The sequence below is a fragment of the Neolamprologus multifasciatus genome, chromosome 18 (genome assembly GCF_963576455.1).
Source record: "Neolamprologus multifasciatus chromosome 18, fNeoMul1.2, whole genome shotgun sequence".
NCBI classification, from domain to species: domain Eukaryota; kingdom Metazoa; phylum Chordata; class Actinopteri; order Cichliformes; family Cichlidae; genus Neolamprologus; species Neolamprologus multifasciatus.
In genome coordinates this window covers 21,816,703-21,831,311 of record NC_140456.1, presented here as the reverse complement: position 1 = coordinate 21,831,311, position 14,609 = coordinate 21,816,703, and the positions used below count along the sequence as shown (strand labels likewise).

General features: G+C 40.6%; 1 protein-coding gene across 2 annotated transcripts in view; it reads left to right on the top strand.

Moving 5' to 3' along the window:
• LOC146497872 (neurocan core protein-like) overlaps window positions 1-14,609 on the top strand; it is a 57,803-nt gene that overhangs the window by 23,360 nt on the left and 19,834 nt on the right. For both annotated transcript variants that reach the window (XM_085142163.1, XM_085142164.1), the window contains exons 3-11: window positions 3,658-3,861; window positions 4,915-5,097; window positions 5,738-5,912; window positions 6,337-6,464; window positions 8,070-8,354; window positions 8,860-9,003; window positions 9,149-9,238; window positions 9,334-9,491; window positions 9,569-9,725. In XM_085142163.1, coding sequence (XP_084998289.1) covers window positions 3,658-3,861; window positions 4,915-5,097; window positions 5,738-5,912; window positions 6,337-6,464; window positions 8,070-8,354; window positions 8,860-9,003; window positions 9,149-9,238; window positions 9,334-9,491; window positions 9,569-9,725 — 1,524 coding nt within the window. The remainder of the gene's footprint in view (window positions 1-3,657; window positions 3,862-4,914; window positions 5,098-5,737; window positions 5,913-6,336; window positions 6,465-8,069; window positions 8,355-8,859; window positions 9,004-9,148; window positions 9,239-9,333; window positions 9,492-9,568; window positions 9,726-14,609) is intronic.

Sequence of the window (14,609 nt, the reverse complement as noted above, 5' to 3'; positions counted from 1 at the left end):
CCCCGCAGTCGAAGACAACACGTAACTTTCGCTTGACTGGATGTCTCACTCCATGATGAGGCAAATACCATGTTCGTCCCTCCAGTGACTTACATTCAGCATTGTTCAGTTTGATTGTGTAACCCTTTTTTAGGATATCATCCATATATGCAACATATTCCTCGTAAAACTTGACATCTCTGGTGAATCTTTTCTGTAAGTTCAGCGCACGTTGCACTGCGACTTCTCTGTTGCTTGGCAAGCACAGCGCCTTGCTTCTCACTGGAAGACAAATACTATAATGGCCATCCTCCAGTTTTGCAGACTGAGACACCATGTTCAGAAACTGATGATCTTCCTTGGACATTTCAAGATTTTCGTCTTGTCCCGCATCAGGAAAGTCCTGCTTAAACTGTAGCTGCCAGAGCTCTTCCAACCTGGCTACTGATATCCTATTCACAGTCACTTGTGCCAATCTGTTTCTCCCACTCATGTCGCCTCCACTCCTAAGTGGTCCATTTACTGTCCAACCTAATATTGTTCTCACTGCGTAGGGTCCATTGTCCACGCTGTTTACCACCTTAAGCGGTTCCATGGCTTTGTGAACATTCACTCCTATGAGTAATCCAACATCCGCTTGGATAGTGGGAAGTTTCACTTCCGTCAGGTGAGACCACCTGTCAACATCCTCCTGGCATGGGATATTGTTTTTACTTACAGGAATGTGGTTTTGTGCATACACCTCTGAAAGTTTAATAAACTGGCTACCATCCAGACTACTGACTTCCAGTCCAGTCACAATGCAGGTGTTCACAACAGATTCATTTCCCATCGTTCGGAGTGAGATTTTCGTAATTCGTCCGTTCAGGTTCAGTTGTTTTATCAGTGACTCTGTCACAAAGGTGGCTGAGCTGCCTTGATCCAAGAATGCATATGTTGTTACTGTCTTGGTTCCTGACTGGGCCTTGACACGTACTGGAACGATTGGAAGAATACAATCTTCCTTACCGGCCCCAGTCATGCTGAAAGTTGCTGTTGTTTGTACAAGAGCACTTGATACGAACTGTTGAGTAGCCTCCCTTGCTGTTTCTTCTTGTGAGTCCCTATTGGTGATGTGCAGCAGGGTAGGATGCAGTCGAGAACATTCTTGACAATGGAGCTTGTCTTTGCAGCTGCTACTCATGTGACCATGTTTCAAACAGGCAAAACACAGTCCTATGCTCCTTAAAAACTCCATCTTCTCCTTATGAGGCTTGTCCTTGAGCTTTCTGCAGATTTGGAGGTTGTGTTGCTCTCCCTTGCAATAAACACAAGGTTTGCTGCTTGAATCCACTGGGACAGTCCGTGTTTTTGATGCCACTTGTTTGGCACTTTCTTTCTTGTTTTCCATTTGAGGGTCAGTGATTGCTGTTGTAAACACTTTCTTTGGTTTGAATGTCTCTGCGTATTGTGGCTTTGCTCTTTGTCTGAATGAGTCCTTCACACCTGTTGTAGTTTCCCTTATATTTCCATAAAGTGGGTGTAGCACGTACCTAACTTGCTGATTGATAAAGTTGACAAAATCCTTGAACTTGACTCTTTTCTTCGTTTTGTCTTGCAGGTCACAAGCATACTTTCGCCACGATTCTTTAAGTTTGTAAGGAAGCTTGTTAGCTAATGCCCTTAGGTTAGACGTATTATCCAAGTCTTCCATGTAGTTAACATCTGTCATTGCATTGTAGCAGCCGGTGAGAAACAATGCAAAGGACTGTAGTGCAGTGCCGTCTTCTGGCTTAATTGTCTGCCAATCCAGGGCCTCCTTTATGTAGGCTTCAGCTATCTTAAAGTCATCTCCAAAAAACTCTTTGAGCATTTGTTTCGCCTTTGTATAACCCACTGAAGGTTCCATATGGATGCAACTTTTAACCAACTGATGGGGTTGTCCACTCGTGTACTGCAGCAAATACTGTAGACGATCACGATTATTATCAGTACGGTTTTCAATTCCATGTTCAATGGAACCGATAAAAGAGTTGTATTCAAGTGGATCTCCGTTGAAAGTTGGAATGGAGATGTCAGGTAATAGAGATGCTTTGTGATTCTTTACCAGGTACTCAGTGACATTAACTTGCTGAGAAATGGCTTGACACAAACTATCGAGCACGGGTTCACCAGCCCTTTCAATGCTTGGCACAGGCACTGTCCTTTCTTGCATTGGTGTCTGCACATCGTCGTTGTCGTAGGGTGCAGATGAGACGTATTGCGATGTTGGGTGGAATGTTGTTTTAATCTCAGTTTTGCCATTCTAATCATCATCTGCAAAAATGCTCATGTCTGGCTGTGTATCTTCATATTTTTGCAAAACTTCCAGTTTTGCATCTGACTCAGCAAGGGCAGTCTGCATAGCATGCATTTCCCTTTTAGCCTTTATTGCAGCCTCTCTTTGTTTTTCTTCTGCCTGCAATTGAGCCTCCTTTCCTTTCATTTCTGCATACCAATCCGCTTCTTCCTTTTCTATTGCCAAACTCTTCTCCAGAGCTGCAGCCTTTGCCTTTAATGCAGCATGCTCCATTTCTACCTTTAATCTAATAGAGGAAGATGTAGAGGAAATGCTTCCACGTTGTGATCCAGATCTACTTGAGCGTTTGCTTGCCGACTTTGACGATATGGACCTATTATCAGCCTGCTTTCCTATGTTGTCCTCTCTGTTCTGTTCAGAGCGTTTCATGACTTCATTCATCCACCCTTCACATTTCCAAAAGAAATCATTCAGGGACTTGTTCTTTGGATCAAACCAACTATTTTGATCTTCCAAAAATTCATCTTCACTCATAAGTTGTTGCAGTTCAGAATTTAGGCTAGCAAAGTCTTGCTGCAAAGAGCTAAAGTCAACTCGTAATTTATATTTAACGAGGTCAACATTTGCATCATCTTCCATTAATTGCTCAATTTCTTTTTTCATGCCTGTTAATTGAGAGAGCTTATGTCTACGTGTGTTGACATTTCTAGTCTTGCAGTCTTCCATAGCCTTCTCAGTCATTTTTACAATCCTTTTTCCACTGTTTTGTTCATCCATGGGTAGCAAAATTCCAAACTCAATCAATACACATGCACCTCAGCAAATTGAAAAAGGGCAAGGCAATTTAAAACTTACAGTTTTCCATCTTCAGTTTTTCCTTGGTTCAGTATTTCCTTCTTTCTTTATAGTCAGGCGTTTTCAAACTCCATTAATCCGTGAAGAGCAGGTTTTTTGACTAATGTAGGTTTCATTCGAATGGAGCCTTAGCTTGACGCTCCGCTTAGTCCCTCTTTCCATATCCAAAAAACAAAACAACAGTCCTTGATAGTTTCTCAATATTTACTTCAAAAGTCCAAACAGGTACACAGCAACAGAATTCCAAATTATAAAAACTTATAAAGCTCAATTCAAAATGGATGAAGAGAGATTGCGAGGTCAAAAAACCATGTGGCTCCACTCTCCTCTCGCCCAACTTCCTGTTTTTTCTGCACTATCAAAATAAAAGTGTACATTTCAAATTAAACTGCATGTAGGATTCTACACTATCTATCTATCTATCTATCTATCTAGATATAGATATAGATATAGATATATTCTTTCCATTGTTTTCATTTCTTCTAAGCTAAATTTCCTTGAACACATTGCATAATCATGTTTGTTCTCTTGTTCATCCTCTCCAGGTGCAACCTCCTCCATTGTGAACATGCGTAGGATCACTCATCCTACAGTGCAACAAATGTTGGCAGGCAAAGCCACTCTGCCTTGTGTCTTCACCCTCCAGACCAGCACCTCCACTGGGCCTCCTCACCTCCTGTGGACTCGTACTAGGCTAGCAGGGGGAGGACAAGGTGCTCCTTCGGAGCAGACTGTGCTTTCTGCTAAAGGTAAGACAACAACCTAATGTTCCTGTTTCGCTGAGTCAGCAGTATTCTGACTTTATTCAGTCAGAATACCCAGTGAGACTTAAAGCTACACTAATCAATAGTTTTGTATCAACAACAGATCAAATGTGTATGTGTGAGGTGTTGTTCACAGATATTAGCTGACTCAGCTGGCCAGGCTGCAGTATTTATAGAATTTATCTTAAGGCCACAAAAGAAAAAAGGGGAAAAGATCGTAACAGCTCCTGGAATAAAAGTGAAATAAACCTGCGCTTCTAAATGTCCAAATCTGCCTGAGCAGTGCTGATTAAATCCATCCACAGGGTACCATACAGCAGACAACTTAACATTTTATCGGGCACAGCTGCCAGCTGTTTTCAGTGAAAGAGCTCTTACAACGCACTGTAGAAAATTGCTAGCACATAGCATAAAGCATTCAGCAGCAAAAAAGTCACATTTACCTCAGAAATGTGCAGAGATCAGGTGGAGAAAGAAATCTAACACAAAATGAATGCTAATGTTGTTCTGTATGTGTTTGATATGCTAACGTGAAATTGTTTGCTAACATGTTGTGCAGTTTATAATTTGGAGACTCACGGGATTAACTAAATGCTGCAACGCTCAACAAGAAGTATGCAAATACTAGGAGGGAGGCAAAGACTACATTTGCCCAGGGCAGAACAGGGGCACAGGTGCATACAGGCAGGAAATAAACAAAGGCAGGAAGTGGAGGACCTGAAATTAGAGACATAACTCCCAAAACAAAACAGGAAGCAGAGAAATCAAGGACAAAACATACTTCCTTTAAGATTGTGGATCTGTCTAAATGTCAGATCTCTGCATCAAACAGTGACTTTCTCAAACAACTGGTGAGAAAAGACTAAAAACCAAAAACCATGTCAGGGAGGTAACTGTTCTAACTCTGTTGGACAGTTAGTTGTTAGTGGGTCACCCCATTGCTGGTAGCAAAGGCTTTTAAATCGCAAACATGTAGCAAAGTTTATTTTCTACCTCTAAAATCTCTTTAATGATGAAACCTCTCTTTCTGTGCCCAAGGCGATGTAATCAAGGTGAATAAGGCTTTCAGTGGTCGCATCATGCTGCCAGGATACGCTGCCAACCCTCTGAATGCTACCATGGAGATCTCCAGCCTCCGTACCAACGACTCAGGCACTTACCACTGTCAGGTTGTCATGGGCAACGACTATGAGAAGGACACTGTTCCCCTGGTGGTGTCCGGTAAGTGCAGCAGCCGCCGACGAGACATTTCTGTGTGAGGAAAGTTTAGGGCCCCGAAGGAAACATAGGCTAAGCACAAGTGATGCACAGAGGTAGAAGTGCATTAACTCGAAGGGCTTTAAAATTCCTCTTCCAGCTTAATTGATTTTGGTGTTTTATTGCAGCCAAGCCTTGTTGTGCTAATGTAAAACAGATAATGGCGGCTTTTAAAACAGAAGCACCTCATCCCCCCAAACCACTGTTTTTTGCTTTTTTATTTAATTAAGCTTTAATAACATTGATTCACTCTATCGATATTATAATGACTGCTTTAATTAATGTAGCGTCATGCTTTCTGTGCTTGTTTTGTTTTTGTTATCTGGTTTTCCGCTTGAATAATTGTGTTATTCATTTAAGTAAAGTGTTTGCACTGAATACCAATACCGGTTTCTCTCGTGTCTCTTTTTTTCCTTTTTCTGTGTGCTCATGTGTGAAATTTCAGCCAAAACTAGAGTATCTTTGCTTGATCTGTTTGTGGCCCCTAATAACATGTTCGCTGATTACATTCCCCCGATGTATTGATTCTGACTGTGTTGGTATATCTGTCAAATTAAAAGGAATTAAAACAGTTTGCCACCTGTCTCTGGGTCTGTCTGTGTAGGTGTGGTGTTTCACTACCGGTCTCCCAGCGCTCGTTACGCCCTCTCGTTTAGTGACGCCCAGCGAGCCTGTCAGGAAAACTCGGCTCAGATCGCCACTCCGGCCCAGCTGTGGGCAGCGTACCATGACAACTTCGGCAGCTGTGCTGCTGGCTGGTTGGATGATCAGACTGTTCGGTGAGGAGACGATCAATAAGTTCTCTTCTCTTGCTCGCTGCTTGCACTTTCTGCAACACTGTGGCGCTTTGAAGGACTGAAACTAATGACTATCCTGTTTGCTTCCTCTCTTCTTGGATCATCTGCTTTCTCTATTAATATTCCTCAGTTCTTTTTGCCGCTTCATCTACTTTAAGATCGTGTTCTTTTCTGTGTTGCTGTTTCTTTGCTATTAATTTTATTCTAATTTATTCTAATCCCTTACCCTTTAAAAGAGAATGCAAATAGGAATTTATTCTTTACTGATATTTAAAGTCTTAATGAAAAGAAACACTTTGATATATGATCTAACACATTTGTCACGCAGTAAAATGTCCAAGTTATTATTATTTTGAAACAAAAGCAAAAAGTTTCTTACATCACTCCCAAATGGTTTTCTCCACAGATATGCTGTCCAGGTTCCAGAGCTTGGCTGCTACGGACATAAGGAGTACTCTGCTGGAGTGAGGAATTATGGGAAGAGGGACCCAAAAGAGCTGTTTGATGTGTACTGTTTTGCAAAAGAATTGGATGGTACACAAACACACACTCACATTCATGCACACACAAACACACACAAGAGAAGATATAAAACAGCATCAAGAGTTCTCACAGCTTTTGGCTGGTTTGCATCATATTCTGCTACAACATTAAAGGGATAAGTCAGGACTTTTTTTTTAAGTGTTCTTGTTGTTCTCACCAAATCAAGTGAAAAGACACAGACCAAACCCACATGTACACATGTGAAAGAAAGTCAGCAATCCAAAATAACAATAAAAAAACACCATTAAAGTTCATGCGCTACAAAATCATGGCTCCCTATTTTTTATTATTTGCGTTTTTTTATATGAAAATATTCACATTTTCAATACTTTCAGTAGGAATTTTGGCCTTTAAGCCACACGTGCTGCAGAAACTTAAAAAGAAACAACAACATAAAATGATTTTACAGATCTACAAAGAGTCCTGTGAAAAACTAAATACTGCCCTCAAAGGAGTAAAAAAAAAAAATTAAACAAAACAAAACAAAACACACACACACACACACACACACACACACACACACAGACATATATATATATTACTGTGCATGTGCCAGTCTTCCTTATCCACTTTCTTCTCCTCCACCTCCTCTGTAAGATATATACAGTCTTGTGAAAAACTAAGTGCACCTTACTGTTTTCATGGGAATTAAAATGGTAAGGTACAGACAGGTGCAGCTAATCAAACCCACTTGATTAACTGATCTGGAGCAAGTGTATAAACGCATAGGTTTTCTTCAGGTGTGTTCTCACAATGCCTCTATCTTCTCAGGAGTGAAGGTCCCCGCAAATTCAGCCCAAAGTCAGACCGTGCAACACTCGGAGAAACTGCAAAAACCCAAGACTCATGTCTCAGAATCTGCAAGCCTCAGTTAGCATGTTAAATGTTTGCGATAGTACAATTAGAAAAAAGACTGAGCAACTTGTTTGTGAACAAACCACGTGACTTCTTGAACAATGTCTGTTGTACAGACGAGACCAAAGTGGACATGTTTGGCCACAATACACAAAATTCAAACGCAGCTTATTAGCTCAAACATCTCAAAAACAGGACCTGGACACCTGCAGTTACTGAGTTGAACATGAACTCATCTTTATACCAAAATACTTTAGATTATAGAGTCAAATGAATTTGTCTGTCCAATAGCTAAAGTTGGATCATGTGACAGCTAAAGTTGGGTCATGTGACAGCTAAAGTTGGGTCATGTGACAGTACAATGAGAAATTAAGAAAACAATCAAAGGTCAGACCTCAACTTCATTGAAATGCTCTGGTGGGACATCAAGAGAGCTGTGCATGAATGAATGCCTGCAAACCTCCATGAAACGAAGCAACATTTTATGGATGAGTGGGCTGAAATTCCTCCATAATAATGTTAGAGACTGAAAAAGTCATACAGATAACGTTATTGAGTTATTGCTGCTAACGGTGGTTCTACAAACTGTTAAATCATAGGGTGCACTTTACTTTAGAATACCACCACCCTCATTATTTTACCTCGAGCACTATTATATAACATTATGTGGCATTTCAGTTATTTAACCTATTAGAAATTTGACAGGCATCATCTGCTGTCTCTTTTGTTTCCCTGCTCCAGGCGAGGTGTTTCACTCCTCGGTCCCAGGCAGACTGTCACTTTCTTCTGCCTCCGACCGCTGTGTGTCCCTTGGGGGCCAGCTGGCCACAGTGGGGCAGCTGTACTTGGCCTGGAGGGCCGGCCTGGACAGCTGTGCCCCAGGCTGGTTGTCTGATGGCAGCGTCCGCTACCCAGTGACCTGGCCTCGTGCTGACTGTGGAGGGACAGAGCCAGGAGTCCGCACGGTCACGCCCAATGACACCGCTGACAACACTACAGCACTATATGATGCCTACTGCTACAGAGGTATGGTGGCCTAGGGGGTCAAATGATGTTTGTTAATTAAGTATTAACACAGCAGAAAACATCAATACAGTGAATTTATAGTATGATAAGGTTATGTAACATAGAATATTGTTTTATTTGCCATACAGGAATTAATAATGACTACAGGCATGATTACATACACAGATGTGACTAACATATCACTCCCAAACAAAGCCTTGAGTGTTATTAATGCAGGAACAATGACAATAAATGTCACTGCCAATGTTGTAGCTATGGCAACACTTGTTTCTGATTCATATCTGAGAAACTGTTGGATTGACAGAAGCTGTGGGAGAGAAAGAGAGAGAGAGAGAAAGAGGGAAAAGACGGGGTATGCTTAAGTTTAATATCTGGATGCTCAGCTGTCAGTTCAGGCTTTTGTGCTGACTAATATCGTCAAAATTAAAACTCGGTAAAGCTTTTAGAGGCAAAAACCTTCAGTGAATGTCATACAAACAGCAAATCTCTTTGCCCTGTTTCCTAGGTAAAGTGAAGAACACAGGCTCCATCTCTCAGATCTACACCTCCCTGTGGAAGCCCTGGAGCTACCTTGCAGGCTCGAGCGATGCTGACTCTACAGGGACAGCTAGTCCCGACGTGACTTCACAACAAACCACCACGATCAGAGGTGTTACATTTATCTGCAGTAGGCACATGAACCAGTCACGCCAACCATCTGGTTAACCAGAAAATTTGCTCATCCAATCAGTCGATGTAGACAGTGAGAATTAATGTAACATAGAAGAATTAAAAGTGTATTTTTCTTTGCACAGAGTCACCAGATGACAGCGAGCTTTCACCTTCCAACTGGACAGGATTGGTTGACCTAGAAGAGGAGGACTCCTTTCACAGTGCTGATGCCTGTAAGTACAAATGCTAATATTGACTCCCGTAAGAAAGAAAACTGGGTTTGATGGGCAAAGACAGCACAAATGAACATTCACATCATTGTCCCAAGCCTCAGACCCCTGGTCCTCAGAGTCCTCGACAACATATGTAACCCTCCAGTTAATCCCGGGACAGAACTCCTTTGACTGGGGAGAGTCACTGGAGCCTGGACCCGACTCTGAGGAGTTTCTCCTGCCCCCAGTCCATCCAACTCCTCCTGAGAAGAAGGTTGGTTTTAAAATTCTGTTGGGACACTTTAAACACTGAAACAGGGACTTTGTATTGAAAAAAAACTTTAATTGTAGGTTATTTCCAAAATCGTCAAGTCCATTTGGAAACCTTGGAACTATCTGGTGGGGACTGAAGATGAGGAGGGAACCCAATCACCGAGTGGAGAGGAAGAGAAGATTGTGACGAAAAAGGTCGACGAGGGTTCACAGGAATCCAGTACAGCACCATCAGGTGAATGGATGTGTCCTGTTTAAAACCAGTGAATTAAGATTAGCCAGTGAAGTGGGATTTACTACATTAAAATGCTTTTATTACTGAATGAACTCCTCAAAATGTGTAAACAGACCTTGATGTATGTCTTACTTGGAGATTTCTATTATTCTGTATAGTTTAAGAATAACAGGAAAAAGGGGACATGCTATAGCTCTACAGGCTCTATATGGCATAAGTCTATTGCACAGGGTTGGGTTTCTTCTCCCTGCACTCTCTCACAGCTTATTTGTCTACCCTCAATTGTCCTCGTATCATAATAAAAGCTAAAATGCCACCAAATACTTCAAAAAAACATAACAAGAGAAGAAAGAAAGGACACAAATACTCAAATTATAGACCTGAATGCACACATGGTCATTGAGTCTGTTGAGAAGACTAATTTGCGATCAGGTTTTCTATTGAATTTTACTATTACATTAAAAGTATATATTTTTTTTAGACAAATAAAGATCAAAACTGTGAGAAATTGAGTATTTCAGATTCTAAATTGGGATCTAGCTGAGACAGGAGGAAGGCCATTTCTTAGGAGACACATTTTAGAACTGTGAGAAAATTGTCAAAATCTGATCAAAAGATGTTAAATCGAGCTCAGGTCTGTGTGGGAGAAATGGGAAGAGGAATAGGATGAAATAGGCCATAAGGAGACATCTTATTTAGATTTTTCCTTTTTTCTTCAGAACTGCAGCATCTGTGTTATGAAACACTGACAGGGCTTAATGCCAGTGTATATTTATGAGCATGTATTTGGAGCATATTTGTTCAGTAACTCGCACAGTGTGTGATGTTAGGAATGAGCAACTCAACAAGATGATGCATTAAGCTCCTGGAACAAAGTTTATTAAGAAACAGTGACATTGGGGGGAAGCAGACGCCTTTACTGAGGAGAGCAGAACTCCTGAAAGAAAAGCAAACTCTGAAGTCTGGAGAGAAATTAAAGTTACACTGTCATACAGTAGCTCAGCTGCCACTCCCGCAGGACTGCTTTCAAGCTGTGGTTGATACAAAGTGTGACAGCTGACGAGTTCTAGCTTTAAGCGGTGGCTTTCTTCACACTGGGATACAGTCTGTAGCAGAGGTTCTCAAACTTTCTGCGGTCAGTAGGGTCACTGAATTGTTTCTCATTTTTGTCACTGAGATTTTCCTTTGGAAAAAAATGGCAATGATAGGTGATAAAGCTTATGCTCGCCACCATTTTCACTCTAAGTAACTGTAAACTGGGCTCCATGACACCTAGACTGCCACTGAAACTAGTTTCAACTTCAACTTGTAAAGCGATGCAATGTCTCCAAGTGACGTCAGGTATTCTATTGGCCAACATGTCATCATAACAATGAATCAACATTGCAACTGATTAATGATGCCATCCATTAGCCAACAAGTTAGCTAATACTTAAAAAAAAACAAAAAACTGTCACTAGCAAACCAGCATGAGTAGCCTAAATTTGGCTAATAGTAAACCTCACTTGATAATGTATTTATTATATATTATAAGTTACTAAAGAAAACACTACACATGCAGACCATTTGTTCCAGAAGAGAGTTTTATAATGGAAAACATTATTATCATGATACAGAAACAGCACCTCTGTAGCACATCTATACATATGGACATTATTATACGAATAAATGTATTATACTTTTCAGCTAACTCTTCCGGGGACCCTTTGACATGACAGCTTTTGTTATGTACATACTGGGTACCATATGGGTTGAATGTAATGGTTTGCAGAGTAAAGGATCCAATTTCAAGACACCCAAGCTCAAAAACAAAATGTGAGTTTTAATTCTGAAATGCAAGGATATAGTTGAAACAAAAAGTCAGTCTGGAAAAGCAAGGGGCAGAAACGATTCAAGGCTGGAGACAGTAGAACAAGGCACTGAGCAAACATCAGCAGACTGAAGCAACACCGCAAATGTAAATACTAAAACAGAGAGGTGTCTGTGAAGGTTCTCAGTCATCCAGGTCATCGCGCTACAAGCAAGTTCAGCATAGCTGGGCTTTCCTTGCATTAGTTGGCTTGAAAAAACTTAAAGCTCCAGTCAGAGATAATGGGTATCACACTAGAAAAGGTAGTGTGTGCCCACATAACATGTTTTTATGTTTGATACTTAAGAGCCAGGTAAAAACAGAACTAATTTCGTTCTCAGAATTTAAGCTGAACATAGCTCGTTAAAACCAAGAATTGCTTCAGTGTACACACACTCACTGATGGTGAAACAAGACGCAAAGACGCAAAGGCAAAGTCAAAGACACACGAGAGTACTAATCATCAAAGTAGGACGGGAACTCACAACCCCCCCCCCCCCCCCCCCCCCCCCCCAAAAAAAACAAAAAAAACAACTTACACTGTATAAATTCAAAACAAAGGAAAAAATAGTCTAAACAGGAAAGAGAAAGGATGTGATAAACACAAATGTAAAAAGAAACACAGACCTTTAGTGTGCAGCTGAAAGAAAATAAGAAATAAGAATTTATTATTTTTTATACCTATGCTTGATTGGGTGACTCATTAGTGTTTCTTTAATGTTTGGTGGTTTTTCATTAGCTACAGAGTAACAAAGACAAGCAGACACTCACCTGTATTTGTGACCACTGTGCTGCTGTTCTATACTCTGAACCATTTCCTGTGTGATGCTGCTCTATTAGCACATCTCTACCAGTGCATCAGTGGAACGGGGATTTGCACCTTTGACATGGGAACCAAGTTTGGTTGCGAATGTGAGCAGACAACAGAAAAGGACTGAAATGGAAGTCATCTTTTTCCATTTCCAACATGCCAGTGTTCAGCAGGTTCACAGGTCTGTGTGTGTCCACAGTGGATGAAAGTGGTTTTAAAACAGCAGGCATCTCTGTTCAGTGTGTGTTTAAACTATGTTGGAGTTACTGATTTAATTTTGAGGCTTTTTGTCCAGAGCTTTTCAGTTGATTCTGTTTGGACTGACTGAATCTTTGTGTGTGCTGCGTCTATTTTAGCTAACAGTGACTGTTTTTGAGGTAATGACACAGGCATCTATTTAAAGTTTATCACTTAAATCTCTCAGTAACTTTCAGAGTTCAAGTCAATCTATTTTTGTTTCTTAGTTTCTTACATCTTATTGATAGAAATTATTTATTTTAGCCACATCAGAGAGAGAATTGTATAGCTTTCACACCAAAGTCTGCCTTGTTGCATTCGCTGCCTGATGCAGCAGTCAGGTATGTGTGGATGTTTTGATGTTAACAAGCAGCCTTCACTGAAGAGAGCTGTGGGATTCCAGAGTAAAATATACAATGCACTGACAATACTACAGACCAATGTTAATTATTTTTGCTTATTTTTGCTTGTGTTGATTTTTATCCGTTGTGTTACATAAATGTTAAGCTGACTAAAGCTTCAAAAGTAGTGTGGTGGATATTTTATTAGCATCTTTTAAAAAAATCTGTTTTATGAAGATTTCTTCATCTCCGTGGCATAGTTTTCACTAATGTGCAAACTATGCCACTAAGTCATGAGCTACCCTACATTTCTATATATTTTGCTAGGAAAATGGGAAATAAGTGCAATGATTTAGTGAAACGTATACAAACATACATGGAAATACAATATATAAGAAACAAAAACATAGTTTGCACAACTGAACTCTCTTAGACAAGCTTTCTTTTCTAAGAGACTGCTCATTTCTTTAAGTAGTCTTCAGGAATAGTTCTCCAGGTTTCTTGAAGGACATTCAAAGCTCTTCTTTGGATGTAATCTGCCTTTTGTTCTGTTCTGTCAATCCTATACTGCTTCAGTAATGTTCAAGTCTGGGCTCTAGGGATGCCAGTCCATGTCATGCCAATAGTCAGTGTCACTGTCAATCAGACCCTTTCCAAAATCTGATGGTACTTTTTCTGAATTCATAATTCCATTTATTTTGGCAAGGTCCCCAACACCACTGGCTGAAATGCAGCCCCAAAACATCACAGAGCCTACACCGTGTTTTACAGATGGCTGCAGACACTCACTGCTGTACCTCTGTCCTCACCTCTTCTGTAAATATTGACAAAGATTTATATCAGAAATCTCAAATTTAGATTCATCACTCCATCAGGCCTGTGGTCACTGACTTCCAGTCCAGTTCTTGTGTAATTTGGCATACCTCATCCTTTCCTCCCTGTTTCCCTTCCTTAAGTACGGCTTCTTGACTGCCATCCTTCCACTGAGACCATTTCTGGTGAGGCTTTAATGAACAGTAGGTGGATCAACTGAAGGGCCAGATGCTTCTCTCAGGTTAAAAAGCTGAAAACAAGTGAAAAAGCAGCCAATGACCAAAGAAAAACTTTGCAAGAAAGCCCCGAGACTCTTGTTCAAAATCCCTGTTTGCACAGTACTGTAAATGTATTTGTCCAAAATGTCCATAGTGGACTCATCTTTGTTTTGAAGATTTTAATTATAGTTGTTTATTTTTTGAGTATTTTTGCCATGACGCAGAGGTAATGGGACCCAAATGAAGACTCAGAGGGGAGGTGGAAGTAAACTGAAAAGGAAACTTTTATTTCAGGCTGCCACAAAGCCTCCAAATCAAACATACATAGGAAAGACAAAAACAGAATATCACTACTGGCAAGGAACATAAGGGGAGGAAAACTGCACGTAGGAAACAGACACTGAAACAAGAACTGAGGGGAAGATAACACTAGGGCTGGGTATCGTCACTAATTTCTAGAATCAATTTGATTCCGATTCACAAGGTCCCGAATTGATTTGATCCACGATTCGATTTGATTTGATTGGATTGGATTGGATTCGATTTGAATCGGGGAAATTTTGCCTCAGACAGTCAGAAATATTATAATTCAGATCATGCAACAGTACATTTCTA